The sequence below is a fragment of the Perognathus longimembris genome, chromosome 28, assembly GCF_023159225.1.
Source record: "Perognathus longimembris pacificus isolate PPM17 chromosome 28, ASM2315922v1, whole genome shotgun sequence".
Taxonomy (NCBI): domain Eukaryota; kingdom Metazoa; phylum Chordata; class Mammalia; order Rodentia; family Heteromyidae; genus Perognathus; species Perognathus longimembris.
The window spans coordinates 94,699,932-94,724,478 of record NC_063188.1 but is presented as its reverse complement, the minus strand read 5'-3'; the positions used below and the strand labels follow the sequence as shown (position 1 = coordinate 94,724,478).

Genomic DNA, 24,547 nt, shown 5'->3' with positions numbered 1-24,547 from the left:
TAAATCAATAGGTCCTGTAGAGTGCTTCTGAAAAGAAAAACTAATCTAAACAAACCTTACATTTAGTGTCAGTAGTTATAAGCCTAGTGTGTTTAGAAAGAGAACATATGAGACAGCAGGCCATTCTTCAGACATCACCAGAAAGACCGATGAGACAATAAAAGATAACATATTATGAAAGGTTTTATTAGTAGAAATATGTTCTCCAAATACATTTAATATTAACAAACCTTAATACACTGCTAATGCCACTATCTAACCTTGACATTTTCTGATTTCCTTCACTTTTTTCTCATATCTAATATTCAGGCCCTATAGTCAACTTCTGCTGCTCTCCTGTGTTTCTCTTCGTTATCCAAAGGTTTGTGGCACTTCAAAAATATTGTGTGTTTCATTTTCAAGTTTCATTTTGAAACTTGAAAAAAGACCATATAAATTATAGAATCATAGAATGACTTAATCTTTTAAAAGCACTGATCAAATCTCTGACTTTGTTAGCACATCATGAAGTGAGAAAAAAAGGGTCCAACATTATGGAAATGTTATAATTTCCATCCTAGAAAGAGAGAATTGACATAACACATAGGCCAACTGTTTAGTGCTGCTGTTAGAGTTTGTAGTTTATCAATCATGTTACTGGTAATTCTACTAGAGGAAAAGAGAGGCCAAATATTACACATTATCATGCATAGGTGTAGTGATTTCACAGTAATTTTAACTGTATTATACTAAGACATTGCATAAAGTGGTTTTCAATACACTTTCTCAGCTTATTTATCTATCTACAAAAATATTCTCCTACACACGGAAATTTCTGTCTGACTCCCTATCTGCTTTATCCAAATTTCCACACTTAGTCTGTATTTATGACAGGGTAGTCATCTTTCAGAAACAAATTTGAGATTCTCTACTAGAACCCATTTTAAAAATTTCCCCTCCCTTTCAAAAGAGCACCCTACTAAAAGCTTATAGATGGTTTCATGGTACTCTACTTATTTCCAGAGTCTGTCCTTCAAGGAATGATTTTTAAATTTTTTATTTTTAATCACATATTGTTATCCCAATATCTATACTGGAACTTGACTAGGAATTTGCTTCTCCTTTATGAAACAACTCAATGCTAATGTTTTCAGAAGCTAAATATTTTTACAAATATGTCATATTGTACATCCATAGGTTGATATACAGACCTGCTCCCTTTTGGCCTTCTTGGATTTTATAGACATTAAGGACCTAGATTTTCACAGAATTCCAGACTGGAATATATTTGGTTTTTCCCTATAAGACATCAACTTTTGGGGGGCTGGGGATACGGCCTAGTGGCAAGAGTGCTTGCCTCCTATACATGAGGCCCCGGGTTCAATTCTCCAGCACCACATATACAGAAAATGGCCAGAAGTGGCACTGTGGCTCAAGTGGCAGAGTGCTAGCCTTGAGCAAAAAGAAGCCAGGTACAGTGCTCAGGCCCTGAGTCCAAGCCCAAGGACTGGCAAAAAAAAAAAGACATCAATTTTTGGAATACAAAATAATATATAGATAATGGAGAGTTAAGAGGTAGTTAAATATCATTTATTTTAAACAATTCTGACTACATATAAATGTTACTTTTATATATAAATATATACAATAAATATTTATTCATGTTATAAACATGTGTAATATGTAGAGAAGGTTTGTGTGTGTTAACCCAGTGCTAATATTTTCCACTAGCTTGTAGAAGGGACTAGTGAATTATAATTTTAACTTTTTTTTGGAGGGTACTGGAGATCGAACCCAGATAGTTGCACTTGCTAGGCAAGTGCTTTGCCACTGAGCTACATCCAAGCCCTCCCTAAATTATAATTTTAAATGTTCGAAATCTCATCTTATTTCTGCCACAAAGTAGAAAACAAAAGTCGGACAATAAACTGATTTCTTTAGTTACTGGAACTCTATGCTTATAACATCAAGACATTGAAAGAAATAATTCTGAGTTGTTTTTACACTATATTGTCTATACGTTCTGTGTTTTATATTGTCACCTTTGTAGGAGAAATTTAGCTCCCTTCTATAAATTCCATATTATTATTTTCTTCATGAAAAAAGATAATTTTGTGATGACTCTCAGACATAAATAATTCTGTTTTCTCTGCATGAATGTATGTCCTGACTGGCTTGCCATTTTATAAGCATTGAAACCAGCAATCATGATTCAACTTTTTGCCTAGACAAGAGCCCATATGTTATATACAAGAGAAGCCAAATAGGTATGTGCTAATGATTTTACCTTAAGTCCTGAAGGAGTAATGCCCCTATCTCATCTATTCCAGTCTACACTCTTTCCCTGACAGCAGATTTATAGCCATCGTGCCACAAGTTTCATGGTTCTGGAATGCATTCTTTGCTTTGGCAGTGTGTAAAGTCTCCTCAGGAGTATCATTTGTTTATTAATGTGTCATAATTTGCTTGCTTCCTATTAGCTCTTATCAGTAAATAGGACTATAGCATTGGCTGAATGTTATTTATTTTTAGCTTTTTAAATCACCCCCTGATGAACAGAAACAGTAAACAAGTATTAAAACATTGAAAGTAATTTAAAAATAGTGCTGTCCTGTGGAGACTTAAATTCTAGACATTACCAACAGTTGCAAATCAGCAATCACCTCACAGAACTAGAGATTTAAAAGGCAGAAAAATGAGAAGACCTATGGGTAGGCATCTGGAGCCATTTTCTGAAGGTTAGGGGTCACTTGAATTTATAAAAAGAAAAGAGGCAGTGGTTATAGTCCATAATTCCCTTTAACTTAAGGTATTCTTGTGAACCCCACTCAGCTGCCATATGAAAATTATAAAGAATTACCTGGTTTTCTATGCTTCACATTAATTACAAGAATGGAAGGTATCATATGATAACCAAACACTATGTATTTGTTGCTGCAAAACAGAAATAAAAGTGGGACTAAAAGACACAATGCTAAAAATAAGGTGGAATACATACTGAGTAACCACTCGAAACCAGCTTGTGTTCTAATCACTTTACATGTTTTATTCTTTAATCTTATATTTTCCTTATGTAGATGAGTGAAAAGAGGCCTAAAGATCCAAGTAATAGTACCTTGTTTTCAAAAATAATGATTAATTTTGTTGCAACTTGATCTCTGACAGTTGGGAATTCTTGGTCTATCCTACTTGTATAAATATTGTATCTGGTATCTGATATGATGCGGTGTGGTACAACACACAAGCAAAAATAAACAGACCAAATGGGAAGAAAACTTGAGATTCCCAAATCTAAAAGATTTACGTGGAAGGTTCAAAATTACAAGTGTACTGATTTATTTCCTAGAAAGTTCTCTGTTCTTTAAAAATTTTAAGGAATTGTACAAATATGTATTATTCTAAGTCCTACACATTTTTAAAAAATGTGTTCAACATGTATTAAGATAGCTAATACCTTAACTTATATAGTTTCTGACAAAAATATCATGTGAGCCTACAAAGAACATGCTCTAGTTTATAGCAGAATAAAATTAATAAATAATGCATGAGCAATATTGCTGGCAAACCCTAAAAGGGATGTCTTTTTCACTTGAATGTGAAGCTAGAAGTAAAATTTAACACACTTTATTCTCTCTCAAAGCTGTTTCTTTTCCATTAATTTCCATGCTGAAAGATTTCCTCTACCTTTCATCTACTCAACTAAGAAAAATGTTCTGCATCTTTCATACCTATTTTTTGCTTCTTTACTGTCATATTGATTTGATTTCTTAAATATATTTTGAACATGAACCAATTTACTACCCCAATAAAGATTGCCCTTTTGGAGTCACCATATTTTCTAAAATGAGTGCAGTTGTTTTCCAATTCGTTCTGCTTCGTTTAGTCTTGTTTTCCATACAATCCATTTTTCTCATAACAATCAGGAAAGACTTCTCCACAATTCACATTTTATCATACTGTAATATAAAGTCCCAATATTGACTTTCAACCGGACTCTTGCACATCTTTCTACTCACAGGTCCCTTATATGTACTTTATAAACAAGCTATAGTTTCTGAAACCAAGGTCCCTTATGGAATCTTGTAGTTTCTTAAGGTTGTTTCATTCCGTTTAGCCTTTGTGCATGTTGTTCCCTAAAAATACCTCTCTTCAGAATTGGGAAATGTGATTTGTATTATTTACTTCAAATACTTGTACAAAATCATTGCATTTTTACTTGTCCACTTATGTGTACAATGCATTTGAGTAACTTTCAAACTTTTATTCCATTCTACAAGACAATTCAAATCTCATCAAATATGAGACCTTCTGTTTTCTTTCTTTGAAATCACTTTGGTAGTCTATATATTTATTATGTTCATGTATTTATTTATTGTTATTGCAAAAGTGATATGCAGAGGGTTTAGACTTACATAAATCAGGTAGTGAGTACATTTCTTTTTGAACAGTGTCATCCATCCTGGGCTCTCTCTCAGTTTTGTTCTCCTGTCCCCAACCACAAGTTGCAATTTTTGCTTATGTATGTTTTCCTGGATTCTGAGAGGCTGAGGATAGGAAATATACTTTTATTGTTCTAGAAAAATACTTGAAAGCATATTCACAGAACTTTTGTGAGTTTCTGACAAAAATGTTAAAGAGTTACTAGATTTACCTATTAAATATTTTAGATTCATTAATTCGCTATATATTATAGGAAGATAAAGATGTCTACATTCGATAAAATTATTTAGATTTTTCATAAATGTTCATTGTTACTCCATATATAACACTGAATATCTCATCTAAATTAACTGTCTTCTATCTTTGTTGTGACCCAATGAAGTAGAGATAGGAAGCAATGAGATTCAAATAACGATCAAGCAGTTAGACACTTAACAAATAAGATATTTTTAGTAAATTTTGAATCTGATGTTTTATTCTTTTCTCAGTTTCCACCCTAGCACAGTGCGTTATAGGCTTTTAGAGTTCATTCAATGTCCATGCATTTAAATAGCAAGCAGAAGTAGTACTTCTGCAGAAGTAGAACTTCATTTGTTCATAACTCTTCCAAAATAATCTCTGAGCATTTCTATTCATATATATTCCAATTTCTAAACCTGATTTAGGATCCAGCAATGTAAAAATAAGATGTTGATTTAATGACTTGATTCAGTAGAATTTATCAGGAAGGAATTGTCCTTATGTAACATGGTAGAATGTTTCTCGTTGACAACCTGGAATCCCAGTCTCAAAACAAATGGATATAGATAGTTTCAATACTTTTATCAAATACTACTTTCTGCTCTTACCATGGCAACCAGTTCTCTAAGATCTGGACAGCATTATTTTTGTCCTTCCATTGAACTTAATAGGTCAGCTACATTTTTCTTCTCTGTTGAATTTGCCAATTTTAGCAGAAATTTAAGCACGATTTTCTTCCTGGCCTAACTCTTTCTTTATTCTCTTTATTTTCCTAGATAAAAATATCTCAAATGACCACTTTTTAAATTGATCCTATTTTTTGACTGTTTTTTTTTCTCAGAAAATATAATAAGCAGAATGGACAATGTGTTGTGTAGTTTTGTGACAAGAAACAAACCTATGAAATAAAATCAGTTAAACAATGGAGACTTTACTTCTTTTTTTCTGAATGAGTTAAATACATTCCCTTGGAAACTTTCACTTTTGGTTCACAGTAGGTCACCATATTTATTCTGCTTTGTTACAGGAACTCCACATATTGTATGAAAGTATCCATCTCACTGACAGTGGGAGAAAATGACACTGGACTCTGCTACAATTCTAAGATGAAGTATTTTGAAAAAGCTGAACTTAGCAAAAGCAAGGAAATTTCATGCCGTGACATAGAGGATTTTTTGCTACCAACCAGAGAACCTGAAATCCTTTGGTACAAGGTATCAACTACAGATGAATTTATTGCTTATAAACAGCTTATTCTGTGTCATATTTTGGGTGAAATAGGAAAAAATAGATTTATGTGATATAGTTAAGGTTTGTATTTCTAGAATGTTCTAGAAGGTTGTTCAGGTTTTAAAAATCAGTCGCTTTTATAAGTAAAATATTAGTATAGGTGATCTGTTGTAATAAATTGTTCCTCTTTTTATGTTATGGACAATTTTACACATTTATTATAGTTTAGGTGGATAATTTCTGGAACTATGTTGAGCATTTGTTTTAGGGCCCTTCATATTAGCATTCTGTAGTGTTCACAAGTGAGAAGAAAAAGATTATTTTTCCCAAAATAAGGTGGAAAACTAGGGGCTGGGAATATGGCCTAATGGTAGAGTGCTTGCCTCATATACATGAATCCCTGGGTTCAATTCCTCAGCACCACCTATACAGAAAAAGGCAGAAGGGGTGCTGTGTCTCAAGTGGTAGAGTACACCAGGACTGGCAAAAAAATAAAAAAAATAAAAGATGACAAACTATTTTTAATGAAGCATTCTATTTAACGGACACAACTTTATTCATACTCAAAGAGTTTTAATACATAAACATACTCATCCTAAAGAAACAGTATCTGAGAAATTGTATGACATTGCAGAATAGTATCAGACTCTTATCTTCAAAACAAAAAAAATAATTTAAACATAAAATAATGTACCCTCCTTTTATCCATCATATCATTAATTTTAAATGACATTTGAGTATTGCTTGACATTTTAAGTGTATAATGATGTATTTTTTTTCATTTTCAATGAACTAAAAACTTTATAATCATCTGCTAATGGTTCATGCCTGCAATCCCAGCTATTTAAAAGGCCGAGATTTTACAATAGTGGCTCAGAGACGGCCCAGGCAGAAAGGTCCATGAGACTATTACTTAAAATTAACCTGCAAAAGGCCAGAAGTACAGATGTGGGTCAAGTTGTAGAGCCCCTGCCTTGAGAACAAAATCTAAGGAACAGTCCAGACTCTGATTTCAAGCCCCAGTACTGGCACACACACACACACAGTATAGATGTGATCAATGAGAGTGTAGGGCATTTTTTCTACATCAATTAAAGATTTTACTATAAAATTTACTGAAAGTAGGACTTTAAAAACTTGTGCCTTTTAATAACTAGTCTACAACTGTCAGTATCAAAATGTTAACCCTTATAAGTAATTACTCATAATTCTCTATCAGCAATCAAACTAGAAATCTTAACAACTTTAAGAAGATTTTGCCAAAGCAGTGTCCTAATTTCAGTAAGCAGTGGAGAATTAGAGCTTGTAGGACAGTCTTAACCTGTTTATTTTCAGGTTGTCCTTTGTTTTTCCTATCCTAGATGACATTAAATAGCCCTGAACTACCAGACACTCACTATTTTCTGTTCCTGTGTGATGTTATATATTTTCCTTTTTATAATTTAGTATTGATAATCTTTGAAAATCTATTGGCTTGTCTACCACAAGCAAATTCTGAAAAAAAAAAAACAAAAAACTTTGGGTTGGGAATATGGCCTAGTGGCAAGAGTGATTGCCTTGTATACATGAAGCCCTAGATTCAATTCCTCAGCACAATATATATGTAGAAAAGGCCAGAAGTGGGGCTGTGGCTCAAGTGGCAGAGTGCTAGCCTTGAGCAAAAAGAAGCCAGGGATAGTGCTCAGGCCCTGAGTTCAAGCCCCAGGACTGGCAAAAAAAAAAAAAAAAAAACACCAAAAAACACTTTGATAGAGCAGGGTATTAGAAGAATTGAACCCAAAGTTTCTAAAACCATCTTTTTCAAATACACATGTGTGGACATTCAGTGTTGAAATATACAACTTCTTCACTGTTTGCTAACAAGTTGGTTTTAAGAATTTTGTTTCATTTATCCTCATTTTGCAAAAAGCATCTCATAATTTGCTGAAAGATAAGGGAATCACATTGACACATGCAATTAAAAGAATAACTGGCCATACATTTGTCCATTGGTCATATTTCTGCCATTATTATAATCATGTTGACCTTAAGCTATAAAGGCCATCATAATGAAATGGTAGATGTGGATACAATGTATTTAGAATTTAAAAGTCTTCCGAGATTTCAATGTTTTTCCATAGTAAAGATATAACTTCTCAGTTATTAAAGAGATGATATTTATAAGGTATTTCTAAAGTAGAATACTATAAACTAATTAACCTTGCTAAGTATAGATTCTATACATTTAGTACACAATTTATACAATTATGGGAGCTTATACAACTATTATGAGAGCATAAAATGTAGATTTTGATCTAAAATAGCTGTGCAATCACCTGCACACTCAATTGCACAGAGGAGGAACTGAGCCACATAAAATTACAGTCTAAAAAATCAGATTTTCCATTTAAATTTTCAGAAATAATATACCTCTCAATCATGTGAAAGGGTTTAAAGCTATTTCATTCTCATTCCATTGATTGTAAATCTGGCTAGAGTATATGGAGTTCTGTTTTGGCACAAACAGAAATCTATGAGCCAAAAGCATTATAATCCAAAACTTAATTCACAGATTATAATTTGTTAGGACTATCAACAATAAAAATACATAATCATGGAATTTTAAATACTTTGCATAGGACTATGCAAAGGAGTATGATACACATGACATGAACTGATGGAAATGTAATAAATATGTCATTAAGTTAGAATATTGAAATAGGATTTTCTTTTTTATAATTGTTTTCTACTATACATTCAAATAACATACATTCGTATTATTAATATCAGTGTGGTTAATTTTGCAATAATCAAATATAAAGTATTTGCCTTTCAAATAATGTTAAGTGTACTTCATAACTTTATTCTAATGTCTAATAAATCCATATATTTCTGATTTGTAAGTATGCATTAAAAACACTTGTAAATCTAGTAAAATATGACTCTTTCTAAAAATACTCTTCAAATTCAGGTAAATGATTTCCCAAAGGCTTCAAATGTAAATAAAATTACTTAGAATTAATTGAAAATATTTATTCCCTTTAAAATATAACTTTAGCTATTATTGATTTGGGGAAAATATACTATATTTTTCAGTTACTATAACTACTACCTAAATTCTATGTTCTTCCGATAGGAATGTAAAACAAAAACATGGAGGCCAAGCATTGTATTTAAAAGAGACACATTGCTGATAAGAGAAGTACGAGAAGATGACATTGGAAATTATACCTGTGAATTGAAATATGGAGGCTTTGTTGTGAGGAGAACTACTGAATTAACTGTTACAGGTAATCAGAGTCTTCAATATTTCATTTAAAATTAATGAAATTACTGATTATATTAATTTGGCAAGTACAAGTTTATGTGTTAAATACTTTTTTCTGAATAATCACTTATTATTGTCAAAGTGATATACAGAGGGGCTACAGTTTCATACATAAGGTAGTGGGTACATTTCTTGTACAATTTTTACCTCATCCCTCATTCCCCCCTCTCCCCTCCCCCTTTTCTCTCCCCCCATGAGTTGTTCAGTTGATTTACACCAAATGGTTTTGTAAGTATTTCTTCTGAAGTTGTTTACTTTTTTATGTTTTGTCTCTCGATTTTGATATTCTCTTTCCATTCCCTTGTTCTAATACCAGTATATACAGTATCTAGGGTACTCAGATGAGATACAGTGATAGCACGTGGACAACCACAGGCAGGTGATACAAGAGGATTATCAACAACAACAACAAAAAGCTATAGTTTCACATGGCATGTTGAAAGCAATTACAACAGTGATATAACACTCTTTTCCATACCATGGAGTTCATTTCACTAAACATCATCTTATGTGTTCATTAGGGCATAGCTATTGGGCTCTTGTGATCCTCTGCTGTGACGAGCCTAAACCTGTACTAATTATTCCCTATGAGGGAAACCATAGAGTCCATGTTTCTTTTTGTCTGGCTCACTTTACTCAGTATAATTTTTTCCAAGTCCCCCATTTCCTTACGAAAGGGGCAATATTTTTTCTGATAGAGGCATAAAGGTCCATTGTGTGTATGTACCAGATTTTCTTGATCCATTCATCTACTGAAGGGCATCTGGGTTGGTTCCATATTTTAGCAATGACAAATTGTGCTGTGATGAACATTGTTGTGCTGGTGGCTTTAGTGTGTTCTTGTTTGTAGTCTTTTGGGTAGATGCCCAAGAGTGGGGCTGCTGGGTCATATTGGAGCTCTATGTTTAGCCTTCTGAGGATTCTCCATACCACTTTCCAGAGTGGCTGAACAAGTTTACATTCCCACCAACAATGTAGTAGGGTTCCCTATGTGTTAAATATTTTAACTAAGCCTAAACACATGTCCTTATCTGAATGTTTGGTGGATTTCTATAGGTGAAATGTATTCCTACTTGTTTTAAATTATTTTGTGCCAAAATACATTTGAAAGGTTAACAGGAATATTTTGAGAGAATTGTAGACATGTTAACTTTTGAAAATACTTAAAATAATGATTTTACACTTTTAAAAATTATGCTTATATTACACTGATATCTTTTGGGGAAACATTTTACAGAGTAGTGAAATGCAATATATGAAATCTATCTCTGTGCTAATGCCTCACTCCAAATCCCTAACCACTCTGCAATTCTAACATATATAATCTTATAAATGTGAAAATAATAGTGATGAGTTTCTGAATTGTTAGGTCTACCAAATATTAACTAGAGTTGACCCAGGAAATTTGTTCACAAAAATAATTTTCTCTTTGTTTTCATGCTTTAACAATGGAAAAGACTCCCAGGCAATTTACATGTAACAGAGCTGGGAATGTGGCTCATATGGTAGAGCAATTGTGTAGTATGTGCAGTGCTTGGTTTCAATCTCCAGTTCTGCAAAAATTTCTTCCATAAGGTGTAGAAAAATTTTGACATGAAGCTTCAGACTAGCAAAAGTCCTTTACTTTCTATGACTAGGTAACAGACTAGAGTAATGGTAAAAATGTTTTCTGTGGGACTATTTTCCAAATTAAACGTGAGAGTCAGAAGATTAGTAAGGACGTAAGGAAAAGAAAAACTAATTTGGAAAAAAAAGCAAAAAGGAGGCAATTGCCTTAAGAATGTGTTAATTTTATTAGCATTTTTAAACTTTGTATAGCATCTTTAAAAGTGTTAATGTTAATTCTAAACTACTTTCCAATCAACCATGGAATAAATTTATGCTCTCAAAAGGTGCATCTTCCTACTGTTTTTTTTTTTTTTAATGGATGAGAAAGCTGAAGCAAAGAAAGGTTAAGTAGCTTTATCAAGGTCACAAAGCATCAGGGTGACAAATTTAGGAATAAAATTTAATTCCCTGAACTTCAGTCTATGATTTACTCCACTGGATAATTAATAGTAAGACATTGTAGTTTTCATATTAACTCTGCTAACACAACGAAAGATTTAAGTTCAACTGAAATACATTGTTCCAAGACCTTTAATTCTTCTGCCACTGATGTAATTAAATGGTGTTTTTCTGATCCACCTTGGACAAAAATTGGTTGCTTTTATTTTGTTTCTATTTCTTTTCTAAATGGTATATTTTATCTCTTCTTTTCTAGAATTGTTTTTTGTTTAATTATACCAACAATCAAGCATGCTTTACTGTCTGTAATCTAATAGGAATTGATTATATTTGCCTGTATTATTTCTTTCTATAATTCATTTTGCAAACTTACTAATATCCCATAACTATGCCCACAACAGCCAATATTTATATATTCTTTCTCATATAATGAAGTATAGTAAAGTGTAGTTTGTATTTATAAACTAAGTAAGTAACATAATTTGAAAGCAAAAAAAAAAATTGAGAAGTGGTCATGGAGGGATACCAATGTAATCCAATCACTCTGAGGCAGAGGAAGAAATATTATGTCTGAGGCCAGCCAGGACAACATAGTAAAGCCCTATCTTGTAAAAACTAATTAAACTTAAATTAATCTAAAGCTTTGAATTAAAAGAGAGTAAACTTACCAATATAATGAAACTTGAAATAATATATTTGGCTATTTTCTCTTTTTAATTAATTGTGGTACTTGAACTCACAGCCTGGGTGCTGTCTCTAAGCTCTTTTTCTCAAGGATAGCACTCAACCACATTGAGTCACAGCACCACTTCTGCTTTTCTGGTGGTTAATTGGAGAATCTCAAGGACTTTCCTGCTTAGGCAGGCTTTGAACCAAGATCCAGAGAAATCACCCCCCTGAGTAGCTAGAATTAAAGACATTGGCTCCCTGTTTGGCTACCTTTTTTTATTTCGGATTTAATCCCTAGAACAAACAGACTCTCATATAATTTATGACATTAACTCCATTAACTTATTGTTCAATATCTCAATGTATTGATTAAGATATCCAGAAATGTATGAATAATAAACATTTAATGTCAGAGTATAACATTTTCAAAGTATGATCATTTTCAGTAAAATGCATGGTTTTACCCTAAAGCAGAAAATGTATATATACACATATATATATATACACATGTGTATAAATACACATATATATACACACATATAAATGCACATATATATACATATACATACATATATACACATGTGTATATACATATATGCATATATTAATATATTCTAAATCTATAATACAGTTCTTTTTAATGTATTATAGAGGCTGGGTGCTGGTGACTCACTCCTGTAATTCTATCTACTCAGGAGGCTGAGATCTGAGGATCATGGATCAAAGCCAGCCTAGCCAGGAAAGTCCATGAGGCTCTGATTTCCAATTAACCACCAGAAAACCAGAGGTGGCACTGTGGCTCAAGTGGTAGAGTGCTAGCCTTGATCTGAACTGCTCAAGAACAGCACCCAGGCCCAGAGTTCAAGCCCCATGACCAATAAAAATAATATATTTTAGAATATATCAATAATATGGTTGATATATGTCATTTTTAACAATGGGGAAAACAACACAGCATACTTGGATGACTCACTAATGTAAGCAAATATATTTGAGTAAAAATGGATCCTATTAATCTATCTCACTGTGGTTTCCTCCCTTGCATTCAAAATTTAACATTAGAGTGGAACTAGGCTTTAAATATCTCTGAGCAATGTGAAGCCAATCTTCTAGAAGGACTCACCTTCAACACAAATGTGTAGAACTATGAGTGTGACTCTCAAAAAGGGCCTTGAATTTAATGCCTAGTCCTGCATTTAGGGCCATGATTCTCATAGAGAATCACAGAGATTCTCATAGAGAAAGCAGGCAAGACTTCCTGTTATGTAAGCTTAACTGGGGTTTTTGTTCATATTTTTTGTTTGTGTGGGAGAGATGTCAAAAACTAACTCTGAGATAGATGAAAAGCAGAGTTTTATTACATTTGGCTCTCTTCCAAGCAAAGTTGCCAGGTAAGAATATGCTAGAACTCATACCTGAGGACTGAGCCAGATGGGGAGGGAGGCAACTGATATATGAAAAGTGGATTGAGGGTAGTTAGTTGTTTTGGCTTCTTAAGAGTTGGCTAGATTGAAAACAAAATTCATGATTCAAAACCGTAGAGGTTATTCTGGTTTGTCTTGTGCAGTATTGTCAGGTACTTTGCACGGTGGCCACCAAGTGTAAGAGCCCAATAAGGGAAGCAATTTGAGTGCTGATGTAATAATTGATTACTTACAAAGGGGACCGACCTCTAGCCAGGGCATCAACTGGACGCTGGATCAAAACAACATTTTAAAAACCGGTCAGTAGGCAAATAAATACACAGGCAAGCAATGTCGTTAAGTGAATGTTATCAATCTGGAGGCAGAGGTCAGAGAGAGTCTAGATTGAAAGAGAGAGAGAGAGAGAGAGAGAGAGAGAGAGAGAGAGAGAGAGAGAGAGAGAGAGATGAGGATTGACTATTAATGGCTATGGATTTTATATTTTTGTGTGATGAGAATAATGTAAAATTGATTGTGCTGATGACTCTACAACTCTATAAACATACTAAGAACTATCAGATTGTATACTTTGTATGAGTCAATCATATATGTGAATTGTATCCCAATAAAGCTGTTTAAAAAAAAATAAAACTAGGACACGATAGCACTGAGAAAACAAATCCAATATATTTCATTGCTAAGAGTGCCGGGTACTAGAACCCATAGATACCGGCTATAAACTAGCATTGTCTAAAATAATGAGTGATATTTTAAGAATCAAAAACAATACTGATGCATGTAGGAGAATAGGAGAATGTAAATGTGAAGAAAATCACTTTGGTCAGCAGAGCTTCAAACTCTAAACCTATACAGTTTTTTATTTGATTCAGTTTTCTAACCTTGTTTTTAAAGTTTTACTGTCACCTGACATACTTCATCAATAAGAACTAGTCTTTAGTTTTAGTGCTACTTTTCTTTGACAAAAATTTCTTGAATTACACTAAAAAAATCTTTATCACCTTAACAATGCTGTCCCATATATCATCTGCCTTGTTTGCCACCTAAAAATGGTAGATTGAGTAATCCTTCTTGTCTGACCCAGGCATTACAGCTGTATCCCTTCTGAGATTTCAGACCAAGCTAACCTCATGCCTTCCTCGTCGTTAGATAAAAGAGGACATTTGCTGAACTGATGACTATAATAAGGTACTTTGCAACATGATATATGGGCATTATTGTGTACATTTATCAAAGAAGGAACTACAAGTCTATTATGGACATGTTTTTATAAACTTATAATAACTTCAGCATTATTATTTCTAATGAAATTCTATTCTTTGATATGCTCTCTACCACTTCTAATTCTCTTATGCTCATTCCATAAACTGTAAGAGGAAGAGTTGTCTAATAAATGTTCTTTCATAAAAGGATTGGTATAATTAGAGTAACAGATGAATTTCTTCATTAGTTATTGTGGACATGGCAATATCCTCACTTTATATCTCATCTACTTTTTTTTTGGTAGGTTTATGACTTTTAGCATTTGCCAATCATTCCTAAAAAGATATCATTGCCCAAATCTGGGAGAAATTTCTGGTGTGGCCTCTTTCTCCCCCCCCCCCCCTCCTCCTCCGACCCCTCCTCCTCCTCTTCTTTTTTTATACTCTGATTGAATTCAGAGGCCAGAACTTCCTCAGAAGATATTCAAGATATTCTGCAGTTGGAGTCACACCTCCAGCCACGTTTACTCTGGTTAAAATTACTTTGGGGTGAGGGTGGGGGGTAGAGGGAAGATCATGTGGTTTGAACTTGGGCCTGGGCACTGTCCCTGAGTTCTTTTGCTCAAGGCTAGTCCTCTACCAATTGAGCTGCAGCACCACTTATGGTTTTCTGGTGTTTAATTGAAGATAAAGAGTCTCACAGAGTTTCTTTCCCCAGATGGTTTTGAACTGCAATTCTCAGATCTCAACCTCCTGAGTAGCTAGGATTACACTTGTGAACCACCAGCGCCTTGGTCTCCAGTTATATTTTTGAGATAGTTACTTTTTGCCTAAAGCTACTTGGACCAGGCTCCCCGTATTTATACTTCCTGCAGTACATAAATGTATGCCATCACCTATATGATCTCAATCTCTGGAGTATTTTTTACTTAAATATTTGCTTCATCCAGTGTTGTGGTCTAAGCTACCACATACAAATTAGTTCCTGGAGATCTAGAGATTTTTAAATAATATGAAATTTTTATTATTCTTTTTTCAAAGGCATAGTAGTAAAACTGGCAGTCATTAAGAGAATCAAAAGATTAGGTTCTGATTTGACAGTTTAATACTTACATAATAGGTATTTAAATAATAGATACTCTTTTAAACTGTTTTAATAATTTGAAGGACCTACTTATAGTACTATGAGAATGACCACAAAGTATATTCCAGAGTTTTCACCTATCTCTCCCATAGTATTGAAGGTGTTTTCTTAATGATGGAATGAAGTGGTAACTCTTGCAACTGCTATGCATGTTGTGTAATATATGTTTATAGGAAATTTTTGACTACCTCTTGAAAACTGTGTAAAAACTGACTTTGTTTTGTTCATGTAAAGGTATATAGCTTTTTCATCATGAGTAAATTCCACGTTTTCATTTGCTTAACATGTGTGACCAAGGCCTTTAGTCATTACACCAACATCTGTTGTCCAGCTGGTAAACTCAAATAATCCAATGAATTTTAAGTGGACAGTGCAACAGGTATATTCGAAGCAAAGACATTTTATGAATTCTACACAAGATGTAAAGTAGTATCTTTTCAGTGTCACAAGAAAAAGCCTGTGTACTAATCATTTGTTGAGCGTGATTGAGAATCGGATTCCACTTCAGCATGTCAACCTAGACATTTTAGAATATATATATCATCAAAGATTCTTTAGGAATGTGATGGACTTTTTCTTAACTTATGTAGTGCAATACATTTTTCACATAAAAATAAACAAATATTTTACAGGCATTATTTTTAAAAACCCAAGTGCTGCATGCTGTCTTCTTGTATCACCAATAGATATTTTGATATTACATAATTATGTTCAATTCATGCACTTCCATAAGGTGAAGAACACATTTACTTAATTCACTAAATTTTGAAGCATATTTTAAAGTAAATATAACAGGCTGCTTTTATCACTATCTGTCAAATCTTCTGATTTCTAATATTTACTTATTATTTTGGTTTTCAATGTATCAGCTATGATCACAAAGCCTATGCTTAATTTGATTTTAAAATTAAGGTTGATCTATCAAATTAAGAATGAAAGACATGCCAGGCGCTGATGGATCATGCCTGTAATCCTAGCTACTCAGGAGGCTGAGATCTGAGGATTGTGGTTCAAAGCCAGCCTAGGCAAGAAAGTTTGTGAGACTCTTATCTCCAGTTAAAAACCAGAAAACCAGAAGTGGTGCTATGGCTCAAAGGTAGAGTGCTAGCCTTGAGCTGAAGAGCTCAGAGTCAGTGCCCAAGCCCTGAGTTCAAGGCCCATGACAAAAAACAAATAAGAAAAAGAATGAAAGAATTTTCTGTCCTTTTTGAAAAAAAAAGTAAGTTTGTAAAGCACTTAAGGAAAATTAAAGATTCTGTATATCAATTTATTGTATTCTCAAGATCAAATTTGGGATCCCCTCTCAAAATGTAACCTGAAAATAATATATTTCAGATTAGATATTGTAACTATACTGTTAGTGAGATACTTAATCATATAACAATTTCAGAATTTCAAAATCAATAATAGTTACCACTGTCAAACCTGAACGAAGTAAAATAGAAGTGATATGAGATATATCTGTTAATGCTAAAGCTATATCTTCTGGGGGCAGCAAACAGATAGTAAGCTATTTGCTATTCTCTAGTTGATTATGACATTGCTAAAATTAAATTAAAGCAAAAGGCTGACTACAAATATAATGAAATAGTTTTGATGATGTTTTCCATTTGGAAGCATAATCAGATCAGTTAATGTTAATCTAATTTAACTTTGAGCTAAATAAATCTAGTAGTGTTGACCTGCCTTTTCATGAAGTATTTTTTCTTTCAACACAATCACTTCATAAACGTTTAGTAAGAAATAGAATTAAGAATTTAGTAAGAAATAGAATTAGTAAGAAATAGAATAATTTTATGCTTAACAGAAATAATTTGTAATTTCTAATTGTGTATGAGCATCTGATTTAGCTATTATATCTGTGGTTTTTGTTTTTGATTGATTTAATAACATACTTTCTGGACTGATTTTTAAGGTATAAATTTGAAAAAAAAAAACATAATAAAGTGGATCTGTATGCTAGGTAGTCAGAGAAGCAATCTGGATATCTACCAAGGGGCTGAAACAAAGGCAAGGCAATTAGTAGAAATATAGGGTGATATGTTTAAAGTATATGTATGAGGTAGAAGAAACGAATTGGTTAATTAATTTCACATGATAAATGAGGAAATGCCATTATTTTAATTTTGAGATGCTTTAAGACAATCTTGTTTAAGAAGGTTATTTTAATGTTAATTGTTGTTTTATCCCAGTCCTAGAACTTGAACCCAGGGCCTAAGTACTTTCCATTAGCATTTTGGTTCAAACTAGTGATTTACCACATGAGCCAAAGCTCCACTTCTGGATTTTTGGTGGCTAACTGGAGATAAGAGTCTCACAGACTTTCCTACTCAGTCTGCCTTTGAACTGTGATCCTCATAACTCAGCCCCTTGAGTAGCTAGGATTACAGGCATGAGCCACTTGTGCTCAGCCTATTAGAATGTATTTATTGTCTGGATTTTTGTGACTATCAAAGATATTCCAGAAGTACAATTGGCCAAATGTTTGTAATTCAGCAGCTAAAACTGAATTTTAAAAATCAATGGTAACTTTTATTTTGTTTATCATTTTCAGCATGTGGTTGCCCAAGATTGCATTACATAATGATTCTAGTGTCTACAAATAATAAGAAAACACTATGAAAAATATTGTACCATATTGTGTAGGAAACACAAGAAAAACAAGAATAGCAAGAAGTTGCCAGAGCAGACTTCCATGCATATGTCCTTATCAAAAATTGCCTATGATTAACCCAACTCCTACAAAGGGTACAAAATCACTAACCGCATGATTGGCTAGATTATATATAGATTATATATAGTAGCAGTAAGTGAATCGAAGATGAATTTTGGATAGGCAATTATATTGTGAACTCAGAATGTTACACTGAAGTTTGGTATTGTTAGGTTAGGATGTGAGTGAGTAGACTATCTGTTGAGGATCCAGGAGATAATTAGAAATGTGGGTCTGGAAGATGCTAATAACTTGGGATTAGTCTATACACAAATAGTATTCAAACATATATGAACAATATGAGTTACCCAAGGAGAATTTATAGAAGGGAATGTAAAACATACAGATAAAAATCACAAATATTACAAAGAAACATTAAGGAAAGAATATCCAATGAGGTAAAACAAGAAACAAAAAGTATGATTTAAAGTCCCAAGCATTATTATTGACAAGGATTTCTAACTAAAAGTTCATCTTGAACTTCCACATTTTAAATTGATAAGAATCCTCTTAATAGTTACAAGTTCTATTTCCTTATTTCATTCAGTAAGAAATATCTGCAAGCCAGGCACCAGTGGCTCATGCCTGTAATCCTAGCTACTCAGGAGGCTGAGATCTGAGCATGATGGTTCAAAATCTTCCGTGGCAGAAAAATCCATGATATTCTTATCTCCAATAAATTACTCAGAAAAAAAGCTGGAAGTGGTACAGTGACTGAATTGGTAGTGTGGTAGCCTTCAGCCCTAAGAGGCCAGAGAACAGCATTAGGCCCTGAGTTAAAGCCCCAGGACAGACAAAAAAAAAAAAAGAAAAGAAAATATTTGAAATGAAATTACTCCTTATTCAAATTATCCCTAGTTATTATTGTAAACAAATTTATTCTGATAATTCTTTTTGTGATTTTTGGTAGTTTACTTCTAAGGATAATATTCAGAATCCTAAGTAGAGTGAACTTCAATTTCATTAAGCTACTGAAAACAACATGTTAACCTATAAGGGCAGCTAGCCTTACTCTAAGTAGGACAGTTAAGTAATTTTACTGATACAATCCTGGCAGCCAAAGGGGGAATTAATAGCCAAGTTACAATGATTCAAAACTACACAGCTGACACGTTCCCATTTTTTGTTTGTTTTTGTCAGACGTGGGGCTTGAACTCTGGGCGTGGGTGATGTCCCTGAGCTCTTCAGCTCAAGACTGGCACTCTACCACTTGAGCCACAGCACAACTTCCAATTTTCTGGAGGTTAATTGGAGATGAGTCTCATAGACGTTGCTGCCTGGGATGGTTTTGAACTGGGATCCTCAGATCTTGGCCTCCTGAGTCACTAAGATTCTGGGCATGAGCCACGAGTGCCTGGCCAGCTGCCACTTTTCAACCCAGATGTAGATTTCGACATCTGTTTTGCACACCCACTGAACTTCCATGGTCAAATTCTACATGGCTATCTTTTAAGAGCCAGATCAAAACATCACTTCTAGTCATTCTTCGTGATTTCACCTAGATTTGGGTGACCGCTTTTCCCACAGAGGTTCATTCGCTTTTCTGACCCTTTTATCCTGTACAATTATTTGGCTATTTAAATGTGCTCCCATTCTTTCCCAGTGGTCTCTATTTGAGGGATAGCTTGGTCCATTTTTTTTCATTTGTTTTGTTTTGCTACTCAGCATATTATACATTATTTAGCATATTGTAGAAAGGTGATTACTGAGCACTTTAAGATGTGGACTAAGCAATAGTTGAATTAAATGTATACTTTAGGAATATATTTCATTGTAAACAACTTAGCTAAATATTTTAAACTTAATTGTAAAACCTGTTAAATAAGTAATTGTTTAAAATCTTTCAGTTTATTTATGAAATAAATTTAAAATATGACTCATTTGTCTTTTATATTCATTATTCATAGATAAATATGTTTTCATCACAATGAATAATAACTGTATTTTTCTTACAATTAATGCTGATGATATACTTTTTTTTGTTTATTCAACAAATATTTATTCATTAATGATGATATACTTTTATTTTTAAATTATCACAAAATATCTTCTTTCTGCAGGGTCAACTGAAGTATTATTGAAAATATACATAGTTTTGGCATTCATTCATATGACACAGCAAAACATTTTAAAAGTTAATACTTGCACATCTACTGTGTTTTTTTTTCTTTTTCCTTTTCTTTTTGTGCCAACATTTGAGGTTGAACTCAAAGCCTGTCACTCATGTTTAATGCTCTACTATTTGAGCCATATCTTCAGTTTGTCATTGTGTTAGCTGCATGGGAATCCAGTGAACTTTCCTGCCAAGTCTTAAGTCTCCTGAGTAGCTAGAAATGGAAGCATGAGCCACCAGCATCATCTATGGAGTTTGTACAAATAACGAATCCTAAATGAAAATACACTACAACTGACTTAATGACTTCATAAGACATTTATTTATGTCACTTCATTTTAAAATTCCCAAATCAGTAAAGCATAAAGGTACACTAATTCTTCCCACTTTATATTCAAGAAATTTGGACCTTTCAGATGTTAGGCACTTTGTTCTAGTGTTAGAGAAAAGTAAATGTAGAGCTTTCATTTGTGAAACTCATGTTTCCCAACTGATCTGAGGTCTTTTCAACACAAATGGTAATTACTTATAGCTGTTTTTTTGTTGTTTTGTTTTGTTTTTCAGTTGTAGGGCTTGAACTCTGGGCCTGGGCGCTGTCCCTAAATTCTCCAACTGCAGGCTAGCACTCTAGCATCATTTCTGGTTTTCTGACGGTTAATTAGAGATGAGTCTCATGGACTTTCCTGCCTGAACTACCTTTGAACTTCAATCCTCACATCTCAGCCTCCTGAGTATCTAGGATTACAGGCATGAGCCATCAGCACCCACGCTGCTTATAGATTTTGATAGGCACTGTTAGGCAGTCTCTCTATTATTTGAGCATTCTTCCAGCCTTTCATACTTTATTTTTCATATGACATCTTGTGTTTGTCTGGGGCCATCTCTGGACAACAATCTTGTACTTTATGCCTCCTGTACAGCTTGGCTCACAGATGTGCACCAACATACACAGCTCACTTATTGCAATGAGATTTTGCCCTGCAGGCTTGGAACCACAACCCTCCAGATCTCTGCCTCCTGAGTTACTGAGATTATAATATGAACCACCAGGTTCTCCTTCAGAGATCTTGGTAAGATTCAGAACCTTGTTAACTTGCTTCTTTCTTTGTATAGCTTGATAATTTGGGGTATTTTCCCTCTTTGCCTCAAAGTATATAGTATGTGGAAGTCCTCCTTTGATTTCCTAATTAATCTTCCATTTCTTTCATAACCAGACACATTTTCAATGGTAGCACTTCCTCAAGGGAAAAGCAAAGAGATTAGAGTGCATGGATGATATATAATCTGGTGTATAATTTTAATCTATAAATGTATACATATGCATATGCACTTATTATTTTTGCTTCTTGGCAAAAAACAGCTAAGGTTTAAAAATATCAGAAGAGAAACTCAGAGAAAGTATTTGTCAGTTAATATATTCAATATACTGTAGATTTAATAATCAAGACAATATTCTCCAAATGCTGAGAGAATAGAACCTACAGTAGGATGTGAATTCTAGCAAATTAAAAGAAATATCTTCCTGATCCATGTTTCTAATTATCTGACAGAGTGTTTGTTGTTAATAACTTTTTTTGTAAGCCACGAATACAGCAGGAGCACTTAATTATTATGCAGTCTACAATATAAAACAATTCAGTTTTTCTCCTGCCTTCAAGATGACATTGCTCCCTGTAATGGACTGTCTTGAAGACTCAGAGTGCTGTTTGCAGCAATTTTTCATATGATTACTCAGATTTTATGGTGTATGAAACCTGACTTGAATGTGCTCCACCACAGTGACTCTTAAAGAAATTATTTGCCTTTTCTTTTATCAGTTGAAAACCGTGTTAAGAAAGAAGTATGTATAATATTGAGAAAAGCCATTGTGAACTAAAAAAAGAAGACAGAGAGCTGGGTGCCTGTGAATCATGCCTGTAATTCTAGTTTTTCAGTAGAATGAGACATGAGGACCACAGTTTGAATGCATATTGGGCACAAAAGTCCATGAGACTTCCATCTCCCAATATAACCCATCTCCCAAATAACCACTAAAAAGCCAGAAAAGGAGCTGTATATGAAGTGGTCCAGTACACCTCAGGGGGGGAAAGGGAAAGGGGGAGGTGGGAGGGGGGTATGAGGGACAAGGTAACAAACAGTACAAGAAATGTATCCAATGCCTAACATATGAAACTGTAACCTCTCTGTACATCAGTTTGATAATAAAAATTTGAAAAAAAAAGAAGTGGTCCAGTACAAAGCATGAGCAAAAAGCAAAGGGACAGTGCCAAAGTCCTGAGTTTAAACCCCACAAATTAAAAATAAAAATAAATGTTAGAATACAAAAAAAAAATTATAGGGGCTGGGAATGTGGCTTAGCAGTAGAGTGCTTGCCTAGCATACAATGAAGCCCTGGGTTCGATTCCTCAGCACCACATAAACAGTAAAAGCCGGAAGTGGCGCTGTGGCTCAAGTGGTAGAGTGCTAGCCTTGAGCCAAGGCAGCCAGGGACAGTGCTCAGGCACTGAGTTCAAGCCCCAGGACTGGCAAAAAAAATAATGATAATTTGTAGTGTTTCCAAAAGTGGCACTATTCTATATTTAAACTCTACATATCATATTTCAAAGTGTGCTAATTTCTCCAACTCTTCACTCAGACATCTTGGTTCTTGTTTATTATTAAGCTTGTTGTTGTAACAAGCCTGGTAAAATTCAAGTGGTATTTCATTGTGTTTTTTTGTGTTCATCTTTACATCACTCAACTCATAAATGAATTTGTGATTTTATAAATTCAAGTGTTAACATCAAAATAATTTAAGCCATTTGAAATATGTGCAAATATTTTGTGGGATACCTCAAAGTATAGTGTGTTATTTTGTATTATATTTATGAAAACAATATCATTCGGATAAATTTGAAGATCTGACTGAACTTTGAACTAAGTTATTATTTACATCAAAATACCATACCTCTAAAGACATATCTTTACTGAATTTACAAAAGTAGTTATAAAAGAATTGTACTAATAGGATCTATCTATAGGAATTGAATGGGCATTTTGGCTTTCCAGGCCTAGTATTTAAAGGCCTAGGAAAGGAGAAAACATCATGGATAGTTACAACTTTTCTTGACCTGGACTTCCATGATGGGGGAGAAATGCAAATTCTTTTTGAAAATATATTTACATAATACCAGTATATAAACCATGGTTTCAGGCTAAGCTAAAAACATCTAGCAATTCTATTAACTCTCTTAGGTTGATAATTAAACATATCTTCATGAAACATTTTGTCCCCCTGAAGGCAAGAGAAATTTTTAAAAGGTATAAGTAATTAAAACAATATAAGCAAAGGAGACAGAAAACTGCACTGAGAATATGGTTTTAGATCTTGTTGTTCTAATAAATAAATTCTTTGGTTTACTTTAGTAAGAAAACTAAGTCTTTCATTGTCATTGTCTTAGGAAATTCTACTAGAACAGAATCTTCAAGTGCAAATTTGGTTTTACTAAGCAGAATGATTTTTGCCTGAATTTTTGAGTGCATAAACAGCAGCAAAGTTAAACTAGAATTTGCCAAAGTTTTGAGGACTTAAGAAGAATGTATGTGTAATGTAATTCCTATCTTGTAGTGAGAGCTATTTCTTACTTATGAAGATAAGGATTCAAATTTTTCCTGTGAAAATAAAGAAAAAGTTATGTATTAAAGAGAGTGATCAGTTTGGAATATAAAGACCACCCCCTTAAAGATCTCAACCAAATATCTCTTCTCTCTCTCTCTTTCTCTCTCTCTCTCTCTCTCTCTCTCTCTCACACACACACACACACACACATGCACATATCTCCCTAAATCATAGTGTCTGCAATTTCACAATCCCAAATTCACTCGTTTCACTGTTTCTAGAGACTTCCCAGTTTTAGTAATCTTTTTTTTTTTTTTTTGTATGTGTTGGTACCTGGTTTGACCTCAGGACCTCATGCTCTTGCTTGGCTGTCTTGTTCACAGTTGGTAGTCTACCACGTGAGCCATTCCTCCAGTCTTGTTAATTGGAGATGGAGTCTCACTAACTCTACTTGGGATTGCATTAAAGCACAATCCTCTCTCTA

At 33.7% G+C, this 24,547-nt stretch overlaps 1 protein-coding gene across 1 annotated transcript in view; it reads left to right on the top strand.

Moving 5' to 3' along the window:
- Il1rapl1 (interleukin 1 receptor accessory protein like 1) overlaps positions 1 to 24,547 on the top strand; it is a 1,145,636-nt gene that overhangs the window by 691,114 nt on the left and 429,975 nt on the right. Inside the window, exons 4-5 of the mRNA XM_048336516.1 lie at positions 5,687 to 5,873; positions 9,005 to 9,158. Of these exons, the coding sequence (XP_048192473.1) occupies positions 5,687 to 5,873; positions 9,005 to 9,158 (341 nt within the window). The remainder of the gene's footprint in view (positions 1 to 5,686; positions 5,874 to 9,004; positions 9,159 to 24,547) is intronic.